This window comes from Vitis riparia, chromosome 7 (genome assembly GCF_004353265.1).
Source record: "Vitis riparia cultivar Riparia Gloire de Montpellier isolate 1030 chromosome 7, EGFV_Vit.rip_1.0, whole genome shotgun sequence".
Lineage (NCBI taxonomy): Eukaryota > Viridiplantae > Streptophyta > Magnoliopsida > Vitales > Vitaceae > Vitis > Vitis riparia.
In genome coordinates, this window is record NC_048437.1 from 28,684,209 (window position 1) to 28,703,800 (window position 19,592).

Below are 19,592 nucleotides of genomic sequence, written 5' to 3' on the forward strand. Positions count from 1 at the left end.
AGCACATATTCTCTCACCATATCATTTCACAAGTAAGAAAAATCTCAAGGCAATCAGGATGTCTCCTCATTTTTCATTGTTCACATGAAAGTATATATCAATGAATTGAAATATGCTTAAATCTAATACAAGAAGTCTTGACACATGTGCGTGTATGTCGAGGCACATGCTTTGATTTTGTACTCACAGTTAAGTATTTACTACTTACATGGTAGGAAATAATTGAGTTTGGTACATATGACTCACCACTTTCACCTTCTTTGTCATCCAACCCTTTTTCTTTAGCTCTTTTGGGAATATTAGGCAAGTGGGGTTCAAGGGAGATCCCTTTGATTGACAGAAAAACACTGAAATCGTGTTGTATGATTTGTATCACTGGCTTTGTGTCTGTGTCTTAAGCATCACTGACCTCCCTTGTGAGCTCCCATGTCAACATCACTCTCCTCTAACCTCCCCAATATCATCTAAAGGCCTTTATAGGGCAATGATACTTTCGCTTGCCCTCTACCCACTTCAATACAACAATCACAAGAGGCTGACACCCCTTAAAAACTTAGCATTTACACGAAGGAGAAAGTTACATTATTTGATAGCATTTGGAGACAATCTCCCACACTATCATGGAAGGGATGGAGAAATATCTTTGCACTTCTATACTTTTTGTACCTTTACATCAAATTTGTCCCATAAACCAAATTTGATCCGATTGTCCCTATCCCATTGTTTGTGAATGATCTGTCCAAGCTATTGTTTTAGGGTGGGGAAAGAGTTTTCACCCATCAACCCTAGAAGATATTTTGAAGATATGATGAACTATTATACTTTTAACCCTCTAAAACCCCCCTAACAACATGGTGTTATAAGCATTTTTTCTTCTTGCGAGGATCTTTCCAAACGTGTTACAAACACCTGTTATCTGGATAATAATTGACTTTGTTTTTTTATATATATGGTTGACCAAGTCATACTCATATGTAGCTGATTGCTCCCACTGCAGCCATAGTGGGTGTGTTGTGGGCAGATTCAACCCTGCCCCCAGGAAATATTGCATGAAGATGGATATGCATCAAAATCCTTTTCCAATATGGTCCACCAATGGCTTACTCTAGATGAGTCTTTTAGGCAAGTGATTTGAAACTACACTAGGGCAACTTCATATATAAATATATGTGTGGGTGTGTGTGTGTGCTTTTTTCTTCCTAGTCATTAGTCCACTGTTCAGAGCAATGAATCCATGGAATCCACTAGAGCTGAAAATGGTTAATTTCCATTGACAAAGTCCAAAGACAGTGGGAGGAGGAGGAGGAGGTGGTGGTGGTTGCTACATTGTTGAAGAAGGAGGTGACTACATGATAATGCAGTGCACGTATGAAAGCATGGCTGGCTCTCCATGAGAAAAAGAAAAAGGAAAAAGCTAGTTTTTTGTTGGGTCTACCTCTAACCCATATGCCTTATAACTCCCTCCCCCCCCCCCCCCAATGAAAGGTCAATGCCAATTCCTCACAAACCTCCACAACCCCCCCAACCGCACCACTGTGTCCATTCAACCTTGGACACCAATATATGAAAAGGGACACTTCATATACATACATCCATATTGACTTACTCCTATCTTTTCAGCTGAGTCATAAATAGAGTTGAGAGATGTGTGGTTGTGTCCATATGTGGATGACAACCCCCCATTGCATCTGAGAAATGCAGCAGTCCACGAAACACAAACAAAAAAATGTTCATTTAGTGTTAATATGTATAAAAAGAAGGGCTAGATATGAGACATGAGACATGGGACATGTGTCTTTTGTGGTTAGCCTCAAAATGGAGCCCAACCCCACCAGTTTTTTTCTGGTCTTCCACTCATGGTACCTTCATTTCTTCTTACGTGTTCAGCCTCATTGCCCCCCGCATCTCTCCATCGGACCCCTACTCCATTCCTAATGTATTGGACATCCATGTCATCACCCTAATCCATTTTCTCTTTCCCTAGTCCATTCATGGGTCAATATCAATTGTATGTGAAAAGCAATGTGAAGTTTCAGGGTTTAGTTCTTCTGATGACCAATCTTGGGGTTACTAATAAAATAGAAGAAGCTCAAAATGGCCTTAGATTATGACTTTTGCAATGTTAGTTAAAAATCCATTATATGATATTGATTGAAGAAACCTTTAGGTTATATTCGGCTCTCGGAGTATGAAGAAAAGAAAAATAAATTGTAAAGGAAAATGATTTTCTTAAATTTTATTTTATAATGAAAAATATAAAAATTTACATATTTTTAATTATTATTATTATTTATATAGAAGAGTTAATATAAATAAAATTAGTTTAAAACAACATATAAAAATAATTGACTTTAAATTTATTTTCTCGTTAATAAAACAAAAGGATTTTCTTGTTGGTATTGGCTCGTGTTTTTCCTCACATTTTCTTAGAAATAAGTATATCCTTAGGAAATGCCATGAAGAAGATAAGAACATAAAACCTTTTAAGGGCCCATGAAAGGGCTAGTTTATTCTCATCCATGACATAGTCTTTTGCTAGCATTTTTACAATGTGGATGATTCCTTGACGGTGCTTTGGAAGACATGTAAAGGGTCTTTGATGGCTGAGAATTCTCTCATAAATCTACATACAATAGCATGCCATAAGCATAAACTTTTTACCAAATAAAAGGCACTTATAAAATTTAATATTAAATAACATGATGTCATAGTCTACCAAGAAAAAATAAACACTATCCTCCTCATTAAAGCTTTCCTCTTTCACAAAAGCAAAAGTAAAGAATAGAAGTTTGAAAAAGAAAGAAAAGAAAATAACTAAAGGTTGATAGTTCGTCTTTTAACTTATAGATTATCAAGTTGGTTTAATATAGTATCAAAATTTCGTCTTCAATTCAAGTCTATGTACATATTCGACTTTAAAAATGGTTCTGTTTTATGCATTATCTATATTAAATAAAAAATCAACTAAAACTCTTAAATTAGACAATAAGTCGATTTTTTATCTCAACTATTAAAAATGTATAATAAAATCTAAATCATTGAATGATATATATAAAAAATAGGATCGAGATACAAAATAATGAGACTTAAATATGCATGTGATGTAATGTGATGGGATTATTCGTGTTTTTTTAAATTGGTATCGATTATATATTATAATTGAATTTAACTAGAGATTTTCAAAACTTGTATTGTTTGAGACAATGGATTAACAATGTATAGAAGTTTCCATACACTCTTGTTTTGAAATTGGTTAAGCCATCTTTTACTATTATTGGAAGTTGTGGTCCAAGGGCTTTGGGAGGTGAGTGGACTTGGCAAAGTGAAAAATAATTGAAAAGGGAGCAAGTGGTGGGTGGGGGAGGATATGGAATCAGAGGGAGGATCCAGGATAGGGTACCCCACATTGGGAGACCTTCTTCTTCCTATGAGGATTCATTCAGGATACTGAAAATCTAGGGTTTTGCTGTTGGGAATCATGAGATTCTTGCTTCTTTCAATTTTCAATTACATTTGGGTGAATCATAGGCTTTTGGGTGTGTCTTCAAGTTGATGATTAGAAGTGGCCCACCCTGTAAATGATGATTGCTCTGAATCCTAACCGTCCAATGCCAATGCTTCTCTATTTACTAAACTGATTGCTATGTTGTACCATTGGACCCTGGTCTCTTTTCTGACTTTTTTTTTTCTTTTCCCCTGAGTGTTGCTAACCCAAATGGTGGGGTGGGGCCAATTCAGGTTTGAAATCACAATAATTATGGTAATAGTTAAAAAAAAATAAATGATGACCCCTTTGAATAAGATAAGTGGAAAGAGTTGCATGATCTATAAATGTTAGACTATGATTGGCCCATGGAAATCTTCATTTAAAAAAAGTTTGGGAGAAAGAAATAGAAAACCTTTTTTTTTTTTTTTCCATATGGAATCATGTATCATAAATTTATTTTCTCATCTATTTTTAAAAATTTTTATATTACTCATTTTGAAAAATTAAAATTTTTGATATGTATGGAATATATCATACAATAATACTAATATATGTTTTATTTAATAAAATGTTTAACATAAATAAATTGTTTATATATTTTAAAAATATAATAGAATGTTTTTATTTATAAATTTTATGTATTTTAGTCATAAATGTTATTAACAAGGAAATAAAAAAATTTACTAAATTATAAATTATAGAACAATTTCCAAATGATATTAAAAATAATAAATATTTGTTATATTTTTAATAGAAAATATTGGAATGCAATATAATGTTTATTTTAATCAAATACAGAGTATTAAAATGTAATAAATTTATTTAATTTTTTTTTTAATTTTAAGCCGAATAATATAACCTTACCTATTCTATCCTCCCTCACTAATCAAATATACTCTAAGAATTTTTCTAACCTAAATAAAATCTTTAAAAAATTATTGTTAAAGTTTGGTCCCATATTGAAAAGTAAGCATGAATTATTTTACATTGTATGCCCAACCAGATTATTACTCGATACTTTAAGTTTCATTCATTTTGTATATAAATTAAGTCATCTTATTACTTTATGTTTATCTTTGTCTCATTTCTTTATTCAATGATTTAAATTTTATTATACAATTTTATTCAAATCACATGTTAAGTATAATCTTGAATCGACACCATAACATTTTTGTCACACGCAAAAATGTGATTATAAGTGTATTTATCAAAAAATCATTTAATCAAGAACATGATACACTTTCTATAACATCTCTCCCTAGATTTGGAACTGAAGACCTCTTTTTTATTAAGGTCCATTTACATTCCCTCATTCGATGATTTAAATTTCATCATATATATTCAACGATCTGGATTTGAATTTCAATAAGGTACTATTATAGTACGATAACATTTTTATTTTGATTATGAGAGACCACCAACACTACAGAATGAGGACAATCTAAGAAACATTTAACTTCAATGTTAATGACATAATGGCTGTCCAAAAGACAGCACCACCTGGTGATTGTGCTGAAAAGTATAAGCAGAGCTAGCACCAAGGCATGCACTATGGGTTGAAATTAAATTTTATGGACATATTATGTCTCTTTCAGGGGATTCCTTCTGGAGCTTTGCAATGTAGCAGAGGTGTGGTCACAAGGCCTGTCTGAAGCTGTGACTCCCACCACCAAGTCCTTTGACTTTATTTTGTGTGTTCTTTTTTCCCCAAGAAAAGGAAGAATAAACAATAATATTATAAATTTCTCACATGTGTGTGATGAGGCAAGTTGGGTGTGGCTGGGCGGTGGGCAGAGAGAGAGGGACTTGACTATGAGAGATTGTTTCTTGGGAGTGATGGATATGAATCAGAATTCAGAATTCAGAAGAGATCTTCTTCTAACCCTTTATTCACCATTCTGATCTCCCCTAGATCCTCCTAACCTATTTCACATCAACAGCTTCTGCAAATTTGAGATTTGCCCCCTTTCTTTATCATCTTTCCAACTATAAACTTTTCACTTTTCTTCCACTCTCTCACACTCCTAACAGTAAGGGTATTTGTTTGCTTTCACCATCTTTCTTCATGTTTTTTCTTAAACAATTTTTTCCTTCACCTTTTTCCTTTCTTGGCTTCCTTATTTATTTATCCTTTCCTTAGCATACACTATGCTTACTTCTTGGAAATCTTTAAGAAAAGAAAATTAATATTAAGAATAACATAGAAAATTTTGAGAAAAAAAATATTAAGGATGCTAAAAGATTTAACTCTATATTTTTCTTAGATAAAAAGGAGAGAAGTTTTGGAAAATGCATTCATGAACGAGTTATTTATTTTTTTTCTCTCAAATTTTTCGTATACAATCAAAATAAGAAATAAGATTTAAAATTTTTCCTTATATTTTTCTTTCTTTGTAATTTTTTTTCCTCTTATCTTTTTTCCCCAGACTTTTGGAATGTAAACATAATAATAGAGGGAAAAAAAGGTTTAAAAAAATTTAGAAAAATTTTCTCTTATTTGTTTTTCCATCAAAAAGTTGAGGGTATTTGATTCTTAGAAAATTTAAGGCAAAAGAAGAAGAAAAAACAAAAAGAAAGAAAATTATTTTTCTTATCACTTTAAATATAACAAAAAAAGGAAAGTATCCAAAAAAATTTTCTCTTTTCTCATGACATTTATACCCCCAGGGGTCATAAAATAATATTTGAGGGCACGATGTCACAATATGCTCAAAATGACCCGCACTTAACTCATATACAAGAGCAGGAAACTTTTGATATTTTAAAATATCAGATTTATCCTTATCTTCAATAAAAATATTCTAAAAATATAAGTTTCGGACTAGGCAGCTACTTCAACTGCGAAATGGACACCTTGAAAACCCATCCAGGGGAAGAATTGAAGTTAGAGATATTGATCTAGAATTTACAACCACTTTTCTTTGCTTTTAACACCACAAATAAATCCATTTTCAAAAAATAAATTTTTAATGTTTCTAAAACGAACTTTGATTGAAAACTTGAGATGTTCTCAGACATATTTTTGTATTTTTAAATGTAGTTTTTTATATTCATTAAATAATTTTTTTAAATAATCCTTAGAAAAATGAAAACAACCCAAAATAATTAAAATATATTCTCAAAAAATATCCTATTTTCAGAATAAATTCTTTAAAAAAAAACTATTTTCTATCAAAAAAATTACCAATCGAATTTTCTGAGTATAGGAAACAGTTTTTTTTGTTTTTAAGAAGCTCTGGCAAATGCTTTTGTTTTGCAGAAAAGCACTAACAAAATGGCAAACAAAGAATAGCCCTAGAGATAAGCCCTACTGAACCATCACAACTCTACAACTTAGCTTGCTCTTGTTTGGCTGAAAAGAAAGCCTCATATGGCTTGACCTACAGACACGGAAAAATTTTCTGTTTCCAAATTCACTCAGCAATCTCTACAAAATGAAATGCTTGATCTGACAGAAATAATAAATGACCTGGTAGATTTAAGAACAAAAATCCATTGGCATGACAGCCAGCATGAAAAGGATTCTACCACTCTATAAAGGTACAAACGAGAGGTTTATAGGGGAGATGATGTTAATTTGAACTAGAATAGACCATTGATGATGGAAAATGGTAAGATTGGCATGGAAGAGAATTGCAAATACTCTACAATTTTATGTCTAGAGAATGGCAAACAAGGTCAAGGAGTGAACAGAGACAAGTGTCTAGAGAAAATCTACTAATTTATTTAAGTTGCGATTGATTTATGGGCAGATCTTGATACCTAACTGGAGGTATTCTTCCTTGCAGCATAGGTACGATAAGCAGCCAGTCCAACAACTGCAATGGCGGCCCCAACTGCAGTTATGAAATGAAACTTAGTCAAGATTTATGTGTGTATGCAGTAGAAAGACGAGCGTGTGTATGTGCGCATGAGGAAAGAGAGATGGAGAAACCAGCTGCAGTAATTCTGGAAACTTAAATTGCTTCCCAGCATTGAAAGAGGACAAAAAATATACCCGAAAATAACATGAGAGAGTGATTAACAAGCTGGCGGTATTGCTTGTGTTTTCTCCCAGTTTCTGTCTCAGGAATGCTTAAATGAGGGTGTCCAGCAGCACGTATAATTCTACAGAATAAATTATTCAGGTCTCCCGACTTCACACTGACAGGAATAGGTGACTCTATTCCCATCTCCTGACAAACCTGGAACAGATGAGTAGAAAATTGAAGAAGAAGAAGAACATGAAGAAAGAAATCAATGTTTGTTCTCCATCAAACAAAAGATAAGTGAAATTGAAAATTTGGAGAAGTGATCATTATCCAGTGCTTATATACAGATGTGGGAACATAAAGATGAGGTAGCAGATGACAAAGTATTTACCTTTGCTGAATCTTGTGCCGCCATCGGAAATGGATCAAGGTCGTACTTAGCTGCAACAAGAAGGCATGGGACCCCAAACCCGGTCTCTTCTCCTTGCCTGGCAACTTCTACAAGCAGTTCTGTTGCTCTTCTCCATGAAAGTTCATCTGAACTGAAAATGGAATACAAAATTTGCAGTATTAGACCTTGAAGTTTGAAAGGAATTAAAACAATAACAAATAGCCAATTTGACAAGTTGGAAAATACTGTGACTAACATAGTCTGCAAGTGAACTTATGTTGAACTGCCAAATGCCCTTAACTGGATTTCAACTTCCAAGGAACCTTACATATCTAAATTACAAGGGACTGTTTTGGAAATCCAAAACCAAAGGGGGATAATCTGACCATGTTTAGGTAGCTATGGGACCCCATCTGGTCAGCATCAGAATATTCCCACAGGCTTCTACACAGTAGGTGAATGAAGCATATAATAGAGCTCATAAAAATGCTGATTAAACAAGTTAGGCTTACCATTGACGGAAATTTGATGCAAGTATATGTACCATAATCACCATATTACAAATTTTAAATCTAACCATAGTAGAACACAGATTCTGATCGTCTTTTGGAGAAATGTGATCATCTAGTAGTTAAGTCTAATAAAATATAGAAGCATGGTACTTACCTGTCATAGACAAATATTGCTGCATCACAGGCTGCCAAAGATTGCTTATTAGAAAGAAATTTTTTAAATCTGTCTTCTGGGATTTCTCGCAATATAAGAGTCTTCCTAGTTCCCTGGAAAGGAAGCCAGATATCACAAACATGGCCTTGGTACAGATGAATGATTATTTCATCTCTTGTAGATGTCAGAATGCAAATGATATAATAGAAAATGCAGTGGGAAGGTTCATTTTCCAACAAGCCCAGCCATTACTCAGTATATTTTGTTGCCACATGATGTGACAAGAGATGTGCATGAAGCAAAAGAGAGTGGTGATATTTTCTACAAATTACCAAAGCACACAAAATTTCTACTGGTGGTGCTCACCTGAAGCTCATCAATACCATTTGTTGCATAACGTTCATCAACTGTTGAAGTATAATTGCCTGAGAAAGGCCTGTAGTTGGAATTGGCAACAACACATTCCATATTGCTTAGAAGAAAGAAGACAGAAAAATGAAAAGACATCATTGAGTAAACTGACTATTAAAACAAGAAAGAGTGGTAAACATGATGAATTTCATAAATTAAATAACAAGAAGCCAATTGAGTTAATTAATGCCCTGCTTCGTGCACCTTTTTGACTTTCTCAAAGCTTTTCTTAACTGTTAAAGAACTTTACAGCTGGTTACACGCTGAAGCACATTAAGATAGAAGAGGTTTAAGGTCTAAAAGCTTTACATAAGAGCTTTGAGGAGTTCGAATTTACATTTTTTTTTTCATATTAAATACAAACCTCTCCTCTAAATAAATCTTTTAAAAAAAATGTTTTAATTAGAGACTGCAGCTGCAGCAAACAGCCCTAAGCTACTTTGACCTAGCTCAAGGTTCAGAAGTTGCACCTTCCTAAAAAGGAGGTCAGCAATGAAGACTTTCCCGCATTTTTGGGTCCAAAAACAACACATTGAAAAACATTTCTTTCTGTTTGTCGTTTCTTTCGATCTAACGATCTTCTCCGAGTAGCACGAAGTGCTGAAGACGGATCACCAGCATATCCAATGTATATCAAATTAGCCAAGCTACTTGCTGGGTCCAATAGGGTCATAAGGGCCCACTGCAACCATGTTTATCACAGAGACAATTAACAAACAGCTGAAGAAGAAAAAATGGTTGGAGAAAAATTATCAACCAATGGAAGCCTAATATGAAGAATGATTGGATTGTCATTTAACATAGATTGAAACACTAGCAAATCAAAATAAAAGTAGGAAAACATGAACAAATAGAAATAAGCCCTTCAATCCAACAATAACAGTAAAATAACAACAGAAAGACTTCCTCCCCTCACCAGAGACTCTAAAAATCACCACTAAATCTTGTGATGGAATATAAGAACTAGCAGAAGTAATTTATTCTCCAGTCCACAGCCAAAGGAAAACTGAAGAGCAACTTCCCTTGAACAGCCTCTTCTTGGCTGGTTCTTGTTAAGAGACAGTAGTGCAACAAAGAGCCCACTTACAAACTATTTTGCCTTTACAAAATGACGCGAAGATGCCAAAACATTATCCCTTTTGTCCAAAATGTTACCACAAGTTGAATATATTGTAGAACTATAACCACATTTGGAAAATATGCAGAAGCACTAAGAATTATAAAAATTGATTTTAATAAGATATAGTGAAACATATAGAAATGTGCCATGGTCACACATGTTGGTGAAAAATGCAAGGAAAGATAGATAGCATAAACACCTCAGAAAGAAACCCATTAAGTGATAAAGCCCCCATTGCTGTTCTCTCTGCAGCATCCCTGTATGGAGCTTCGTGCCAAGGACTGAAATTCAAACATAAACAGCACATCTGAGACAAGCATTCTGAAGAAAAAAAGTCAGAATTCGAGAATGCGAAAAAATTATTGAATTAAAAAAAGATCACATATTGGAAGTCATTAATCAATATTGGCAGGCATATAAACTGAGTTGTATTAGTACTATGAAAAAGCAACTTGCCAACATATATATGTAAGCATCGAACTAAGAGTATCAAAAATAATTTGTTGAAGGAAATATTACTACTATTTGAAGTTCAAGTCCCAGCTACAGGGGCTTGGAATACAAATCTTGTTCCAATACACCAGATAAAAACTACTATTTCTTTAATGAAAGCATGAAACTTTTAGATCGCTTGTCAAAGAATTTATCTGAGGAAGAATATTTCTGTTGTTATGGCTGAAAAATGCATTTATTCCCTCAACAGTTGCATGAACAAATTGTAGTCCTATTTAAGCTTGGGTGGATGTAAATAAATTTAAATATTTACTAAATCCTAAAAAACTTGATTGAAATATTTCCATAAAAGAGAGAGAGTTTGGTCACCAACAAAGTAAATATCAATCTTCAGATTACTAGTTTTCCTCATCTTATTCCCCAATGTTACCGACTCACAGAAACATCAGAATAAGTCTGGGTAACTCCAACCAGAAATGGAAGTTGTGAAGATAAGAGAGCAGTGCATGTACAGTTCCTAACTAAATCATCAACAAGTGTTCCCCTACTTTTGCAAGTGGAATTTAAAAAAAAAAGCTAATTTAGAACTTTGGTTGCCTATATTTAGTGTTTAGAGAAATTTTCCTTTTTTGTGGGAACATGTAAGCATAGACATGAGGAAATAATTATAAATAAAAAAAAGGTTGATTATCAATGAACCCAATTGCGCAAAAAATAATACAAAGTTGAAATTAATAACAAATATAAACCATTGCCCTAAGCACCTTCTTACAATAGCTAATGTTAATCTAGAGATTCAATGTCACAACAGGTCATTTCAATTCACCATAGTACATTACAACAAATGTGTCAAATAAATGGTTGAACAGATAATAAAGCTATATGAATGGTGTCAAACTGCACCCTAACATTTAGGGTTATTAGACATTTGGATTATTTTCTGAATGTGCAAAACAATTTGCACAAGAGAAAGCTTACCAACCCATATCATAGCATGAGAAACAGAATTAGAACCATTGAAATTCATAAGCAAACTACATAATTTTACATGCAAACAAACCAAAGAATTTTTCAGCCAGCATGTTCATTGTTTACTTACAACCCACATGAAGCTTGTCAGAAAAGTAATGGTCCAAAATTCAACTGAATACAAGTATTAAAGTTATCCTCTCATTCAATGATGAAGGAAAAAAAATGGCATGAATAGTATGACATTAAATCAATAAGTCATGCAGTAAATAAAGAAAAAGATTAAATAGCAATGCTGATTAGAGAAACCACATTCACCTTTCTGGTGCAGTTGAAAATAGATCATCAAGATCATCATGCCGTAGGGCTCCATCCTAGTAAGAATGAAGGTTCACATAATAAGAAAGCATCACCATATTAGTCAGCATCATAGGATACAGCAGCTTGGATTCAGAAGGAAATTTGCAACCATGCATGACAGATACACAATTGCTTCAACAAATTTAAAGTCATATTGTTATGGCGCAATGTGGAGGAATGGCTCTCTGAACATGCAAGGTATGATTATCCATCTTTTACTACTCAACCAAAAACAGGTCATGATAACAGCAAGAAACATGTTAACCACAAAGTACCAAACCAATTATAACCCATAGACCAATTGCTATGCACATGGAAAGGGTAAACAGAATAAGAAACTTAAATCAAACTCAGGAAACAAAATCTCAATCATAAGCTGGCTAAACTGTGGAAGAAAATATATAACTCTATTTACAAGCTGGACCTTGATTTTCAAAAACCCTTAGCTTCATCTGTTAAGCATATTAGTACTTGAAAAAGCAAATTCCTCTCATGAAAGAAAGTCAGCTGATTATACTCCTTTTTATGAATGAAATGGTTCTGTAAGAGGGCAGTTGTACATTCCATGAAAAATGAAATCATTCTGCTCTGTTTTTACTTGGATGAAATAAGGTGATGTTTATGAAAAGAATAAGCACTAACAAGTGAAAAAATAAGTGGGTCTCATTTTTTAAGCATGTTTGATAACACAAATGAGTTGTTTTATTCAAAGTGCGGTGGAAAGAAGCCTTATATCAGGTTTCAAGGTTTAGAGAAATAGAGGGGAAGGGTTGAGGATTCCTTTTTTTTGGTTTATTGATGACATTTTGTTGTTTTGTGAAGCCAACCACAATCGATTGTTATATGTGAGGTGGACTCTCCTTTGTTTGGAGGCAGTGTTGGGATTGAAGATCAATTTGGAGAAAAGTGAGCTCATTCTAGTTGGGAGAGTGGGGGAATATTGAGAGTTTGACTCATTAATTGGGTTGTAAGGTGGGAAGTCTTCCCTCAAAGTATTTAGGCTTATCTTTGGGTGCCTCTTTCAAATCCATCTCAGTGTGGTCCTTAGTTGAGGAGAGATTCAAAAGCAAGTTGGCTTCTTGGAAAGGATAGCACAACTTCGGAGGAAGTAAAAAACACTCCCTCATGTTTGTCAATCTATTTCTTATCCATTTTTTATATTCCCAAAATGAGATTAGAGAAGGTCCAAAGGGGCTTTCTTCAGGTGTAGGCCTTTTAGATTCTTCAATCCACCTAATAGGTTAGGGAATTATCTGCTCAATAAGGATTTTAGTGGCTTAGGTATTATGACTTTTGGACCTTCTAACAAGGTCTTTTTGGAAAGCGGCTTTGTAGATTTGCAAATGAATGGGATAATTTTTGGAGAACAGTGATTGTAGATAAGTAAGGCAAAATGGAAGAAGGTTGGTGTTTTAGAGAGAGGAGATGTTTGTGGGTCAAGTTTGTGGAAAATCATAAGGTATAGTGGATTCTTTGTTGTAGCTGCTGAGTCCTCTATCTGTAGTTAATGGGTTTGAACTTTGAAGGATAAGCTGGTGTGGAAATTAACCAAGAAGGGCTCTCTCTTTGTTGGATCCTACTACAAAATTTTTAATGTGAGGGAATCTTCTTTGTTTCCAGCTAAGGCAGTTTGAAGTTCCAAGGCACCATTTAAGGTTAGTTTCTTCAGGCAGCATGGAAAAAAATTCTCACAACTAACAAACTTATGAAGAGAGGTTGGACCTTCATTGATTGTTGTTGCCTATGCAAGCAAGTTGGAATCTTGTTGATTGTTATTGCCTTTGCAAGCAAGCAGCTAAGTTGGCTGCCCATATTCTGATCCATTGTTAGTGGGTCTACTCTTTAGTCTTTGGTTTTCTCGTGATTTGAAGTTGCTTAGGTGGTGCCTCAATCAGTTAAGGAGGTTTTACAAAGTTGGTTAGGTGCTTTTGATGGATCCATCCGTAAAATAATTTGGGGATTAATCCCACTTTGTTTGTTTTGAAATATTTGAAAGAAGAAAAACTTTAAGGCCATGTTTGGTTGGCTGGATATGGCATAGGATAGGATAAGAGAGAGGATAACATATCATATCCCACGTTTGGTTAGTGATGGGAAAAGATAAGTTATACCATCACTTATCCCATTCTATGTTCAACCAAACATGAGATAAAATAAGTGGTAGGATATATTATCCACCCTTTTTTTTATATCCTTTCTACATAGAATATGTTAAAATGTGGGATATACATATCTCATGTATCATAAATTTATTTATTTTATCAATCTTTTATTTTTTATATTAATTATTTTACAAAATAAATTTTTTTCATCATAAAATTAAATTTAAGGTAAAAAAAATACTTTATAAAATATATCATAAAACAATATTAATATATAATTATTTTATATATTATTTTTATATATTGAATAACATAAAATAAAAAAAAAATTATTTATGAAGTTCAAATATCTTAATCATGAATATTGTTAAATGTAAGAGAAATTTCATTTTTTTTAAATAGAAAATATTGAAATGCAATATAATTTTTATTTTAAACTTTGAAAAAATAATATATATATATATATATATATATATTTTCATTTTATAAACTAAATATAAGCATAACATAACATATCCCATTGGATATGCCACCTTAGGCTATCATGTCCATTGGATTTAATATCTAAGAAAATCATATCTCATTGGAAATCATGTCCTAAGATATGCATTTCTTATCCAATGGAATATGATATCCTAGGATATACATATCCTATCCTATCCTATCCTGTCAACCAAATGTAACCTAAGATTCTTTGAAGGTTTGAGAAGTCAATTATGGCAGCAAAGTACTTTTTCCTTAAAACCTCGTTCTTTTGATCTAATAGGGAAGTAGGAACTATAAAACTCTCTATTATTGATTTAGTATACAAATTAGGAGTGGGTTAGGATGTCAAGTGTTTTTTCTTCCTTGGGTGTATCTTGTATGCAACATGTGTGCTTGGTTCACTTCCTTTTTGGTAGGCACTTTCAGTATAATCCTTCTTTGTTTTACCTATCAAATAATAATAACACAAATAAGTCGCCACTTAAATTTGAATTCCATTTAGCAACCACTTAATGTTATAAGTCAAAAGCATGATTAAACATTTGAAGAGAACATATAAAGTGGTTTTTAAAATTTAACAACTTTTAATTCCTTTTTTTTTTTTTACCATTTAATTTAAATTCTTATTAATATTTAATCCTTCCTAAAATAAATTGCATTCAAAAAGAAACTCTTTCTACCTTATTAGTTTGTTCCTATTTTAATATTAACTAAATAAGTTTTAAATGTTTTCATGAGTTATTGGTGTTTTCATTTAGCATACACATACATGTACACACACACATAAAAGAAATTAAGAAATTGTGTTCCTAACCACATCAAAACTCTTCCGTATATTATGTCAAAATTAATATATTATAATAACAAGATTAACATATCATATAAATTATTGATTCAACACATTCAAACTTTAGTTTCCTTTTTTTTCTTTTCCTTGTGAAATAGTTGAGTTAAATTCAGCATTTAGGTTTCAAATGATACAAACAGACCTTTAAATTTAGCAAATTAGCACAATCAGTATTCGATACTTAGAATCAACATTCTTCAATATTAAATTTTTAGTTTTATCTAAAATCAACTAAGTTTTTGTAGTGAGGGTTAATGAATTTAACTTATTTTGATGTTTGTTAATGAAATAGGTTTCAATTATATTTTACAAATCAATATTTTATGTTTACATTAAAATATTCATTGCACATCATTGAAAGAGGTCTTGTTTTAAGTTTCCAAACTTTCTTAATGGGCACAACATGCAAGAAATTTTCACTTTTTTTTACATACATTCTGAAAATTCTCTTAATGCAATCCTATGAAGGATTTGAACTCTCCCAGATGAATTTTCCAACCATGGTCCCAGAAGGAATATGACTCGAGAACATTAATTAAAACAAACACAAACAGCAAAACAGGTACAGTCGCACAAATCAGTGAGAACACCAAGGAACTTTCTGCTACAACGTCTTGATAAGGAATAAACATAATGGTATGTATTTTAACTATGACATTCATGAATATAAAACCACCTAGGAACTTGAACAGTTATTGACACTGAGAATCTATCTATGACATCATCATAGATAAGGATATAGAAGAGATCAATGCATACATTATCAATGTCGAACAGATTGAAGACCCTCTTTAAGAACTCCAAAGATTCGCTTGTCAACTCCACACTCTGCAATGTGGCAATTAGAAGTAAGTCTTTCATATGAAAGAATTGTTGTTAGAGGTGGAATACAAAAAAACAAAAATGCACAACAGAAAACCAAAATAATGATAAGAATTGGAACAGGATTTGCAAGGCAGTTTGTCAACACAGTCTCAGTGGCATGAGCATAAGCTAGAAACCAGGTAAATTCAGCATAAATTTCATGCTTCCACTAACACATCACAATTGAGCAGACACAAGGCAACACTTTAATTGTAATCAACATTCAGAACCAATAGACAGATGGTCCCTCCTTTGTAACCATGCTTTGAGCAACCTAAATGTACAATACCATGAATAGGATGCTTAGGATCTTGACTGTCAGAAATCCAAGACGATCAATCTCTTCCACTAAATAGAAAAAAGAACAGGGCAGAGCACAATAAAACTTAATAAAACCTTATGAAAAACAGGAGATCAAGATGGTATAATTTTAGCCAAGGGAAATACCTGATCAGGAGCTCGCTTGGCTGGAACGGGAAGAAAACTCCCACTCAGTTTAATAGCATCATCATATCCAAATTTCCTCAAGACAGTCCATGTTGTCTCAAGTCGCCCTTTTTCTATGAAAAGAGCATGGAGAAAAAGGAACCCAGACAAGGTAAGACCAAGGTGGTTGACTCCATCAGGCAACTTTTCTTGTACAACCCTCTTGACACCCACTATTTCAGCAGGTTGTAGTGGAGCATTGAAACACTGAACCTGTTTACCATCATTTCAGATGTTATACATGGTAACTAAAAAATTAAATGCAACCCCCGAAAAATATTGAAAATTTTAAAACACCCAAAGTAATATGAAATACTATCATAAAACAGATTTAGAAATACCTGAAATTCATTCAGTTCTGCATCACTCAAAGCACCATCCATATCACGATCACAAAGGATAAATATCCTTTTTAGTGCCCTAATGCACCGGGGTTTTAAAGTCTGTGTCTCTTGATCAAACAATGGGGCCGTAGGATGAAGAACTGCTTTTTGAGCATAATAGAAGACATCAGGGACCTACAAACAAATAAGTTAACATCTTAAGCTTCTTATGTTCTAAATTCTGATAATTTGGGATTTAAATACAAGAACAATGATATGATATACTACAGGGTTACCAAATAGTTTTAACTTTTAACTAATAATGAATTCATGAACCTTCTAAATTGACCTAGTCATGTGATTACTGAATTAAACACAAATCCATGATTCATAAACCATTGACCCATAGCTACCATTTTACAAAAACATATATTCAAACAACAATGAGATAGAAGCCAAATCATAAACTAATGACAGGTTTATATATGATTGAATATTGTCACTACGATGCAAATGTTGCCTAAATCCTTGAAGAATGTAAAAGGCTCGATCTGAAATATTTTAATAACACAGGTACATGCCAATTTATGTCACTGAAAACAAAATCTGAAGCATTTTAATAATATACCTGAACCTGGGAAGCTGCGGAACATTCTATACAAGTCTCAATCTCCCTAAACTGTTGCATTATTGGAGACATCACCTGCTCTAAACTTATCCGTTGACGCTCATCTCGCAAATCTAGCTTGCAACCCACAACAATTACTGGTGCCCTCACCTAATCATTCATAACATAGGATGCAAGAAATTTATTTATGTCGATAAACGTGAATATTGGGGAAAACTTGTTAGTAAAAATCCGGAGTTATAAACCTCTAGCCGGCGAAGTTCATGGAGCCAGAAAGTGATAGGTCGAGAAAGGTTAGTATTATCGCAGGAATACGTTAGCACTACAGCATCAGCTCGCTTCAATTCTTCTGCCAGCTTAGCTCTATGCTCCAAGCTAAAACAAACAGCAACAGAAACAATAATAATAATCGAGATTTAAAGCAAATAGGCACCAAAAAAAAAAATCAAGTTCCGAAATTAAGTTCCATTGTTTTTAACGGAATAACTGAAATCAATAATAAGATTCAAAAATCAATCAAATTTATATAAATTTTTGAAAATTTACCTACGCTTTTATCATCTGCGTGGCTGCTGAGAAAACAGCAAAAGGGGAAAATATCTCCAGATCGAGTAAAAAAATCACACAACATAATATTCAAAATACTATTTCATTTAAAATTCCTCGATTTCTCAGCAACCAAACAGAGGAGAAATCAACGACAACACATTCAAATTCTCCAATGACCTTGATGAAGTATCGATGATCGTAACAGGAACGCGATCCGGATAGAAATCCGCGGGAAGGCGAGTCGGCGGCAAGACCGGCTGGACAGTCTCCGGGAAAGTCTCGGTGGCGGCCGTGGAAATCAAGCTCGATTTTCCGGTGCCGCGGTCTCCGACCACGACGACGCGAACACCAGTCCGACCGCTCACGCCGGCCATTGCAGCAGTGAGGAAGAGAGGGAAGAATGTGGAGATGGTGCAGGGAATGGAAGGTGATCGGCCAATCCGAAACCCTAGATCTCACTCACTTGAGACTCACCTGAGATCAAGTGGAGATTTGATAAGTAAATTAGCAGTTTCAGCTACGTTAGTTATAATAATGGCGGGTATGCCTCTGGGGAATACTGCGAAGCGCCTTGTTTGGCTGCCTCGAAAATTAATTCATTTTCCCAGAATATCAGTATATTTTTACCCATTTTCGCCGGCAATAGAGTATAAATAATAATTTTTTTATTTCCAAAAATGCAGGCATGTCATGCCCTAGCGTTTTTCTGAACGGTCACGTGTCAACAAAAGCTCCAAATCTAGTGCATGGAAAAGAAAAAGGAGGTTTCCTTTCTTCTTTCTCGTGAAAAAAGTACGAAAAGAAAGCACAAATCCCGTATGCCATGACCATTCCTTCTTATTAATTATTCTCCAAACTCCAAAAATTTTATTTACCAAAGCATTAATATTACATTAAGTTATTAATTTAATCAAATAGGTGTTCAGTAAATCAACTTAATTACTTAATTTAAGTCATTAAATATGTTAGCTTGATGATATGACTTAAAATTAAAAATAACTTTAAATAATAAGTAAAAATAATTAACTTAAGTTTACATTTCTATTTCACTTTTTTATCCTCATTTATTTTATTTACCTCAATAATCTCTTTTACTTCCATTGTTACTCGACTTATTTTGCTTTAATTATAATTTATAAAGATAAATATATTAATTTGATGATTTAAAATAAGTTTTATGTTAATTTTATCAAATAACTTTAATACTTACAAGTAAAAATTAAGTAATAAGTTTTAAGTTAACAATTTAAGTATAATTAAATTTAAAATCAACTTAAGTCATTAAGTAATAACTATTAAGTTTTACCAAACACCTCCCAAATTTTAAGTTACTAAGTAATTGATAGATTGTGCTCTTACAAGCTAATAAGATTTAATTCTATAGTTTTAAGGTTTACTATAAAAAATTCGTACAACATAATTGAAATTTGATTTTTCGTAAAGTCTAAGCTAGTCTTAACCGAGCATATACACTTAAGA

The 19,592-nt window shown here is 33.2% G+C and overlaps 1 protein-coding gene across 1 annotated transcript; it reads right to left on the reverse strand.

Moving 5' to 3' along the window:
* Positions 1-6,936: 6,936 nt before the first annotated feature.
* Positions 6,937-18,723, reverse strand: LOC117918605 (mitochondrial Rho GTPase 2). The gene is made up of 14 exons (XM_034835367.1): positions 18,291-18,723; positions 17,810-17,939; positions 17,565-17,714; positions 16,955-17,131; positions 16,575-16,826; positions 16,023-16,091; positions 11,787-11,842; positions 10,246-10,327; positions 9,397-9,608; positions 8,882-8,951; positions 8,516-8,628; positions 7,850-8,000; positions 7,485-7,671; positions 6,937-7,323 (listed from the first exon to the last, which is right to left on the reverse strand). The coding sequence occupies exons 1-14, from the start codon at positions 18,485-18,487 to the stop codon at positions 7,250-7,252; spliced, it is 1,920 nt and encodes a 639-aa protein (XP_034691258.1). The 5' UTR covers positions 18,488-18,723; the 3' UTR covers positions 6,937-7,249.
* Between the last annotated feature and the right edge of the window lie 869 nt (positions 18,724-19,592).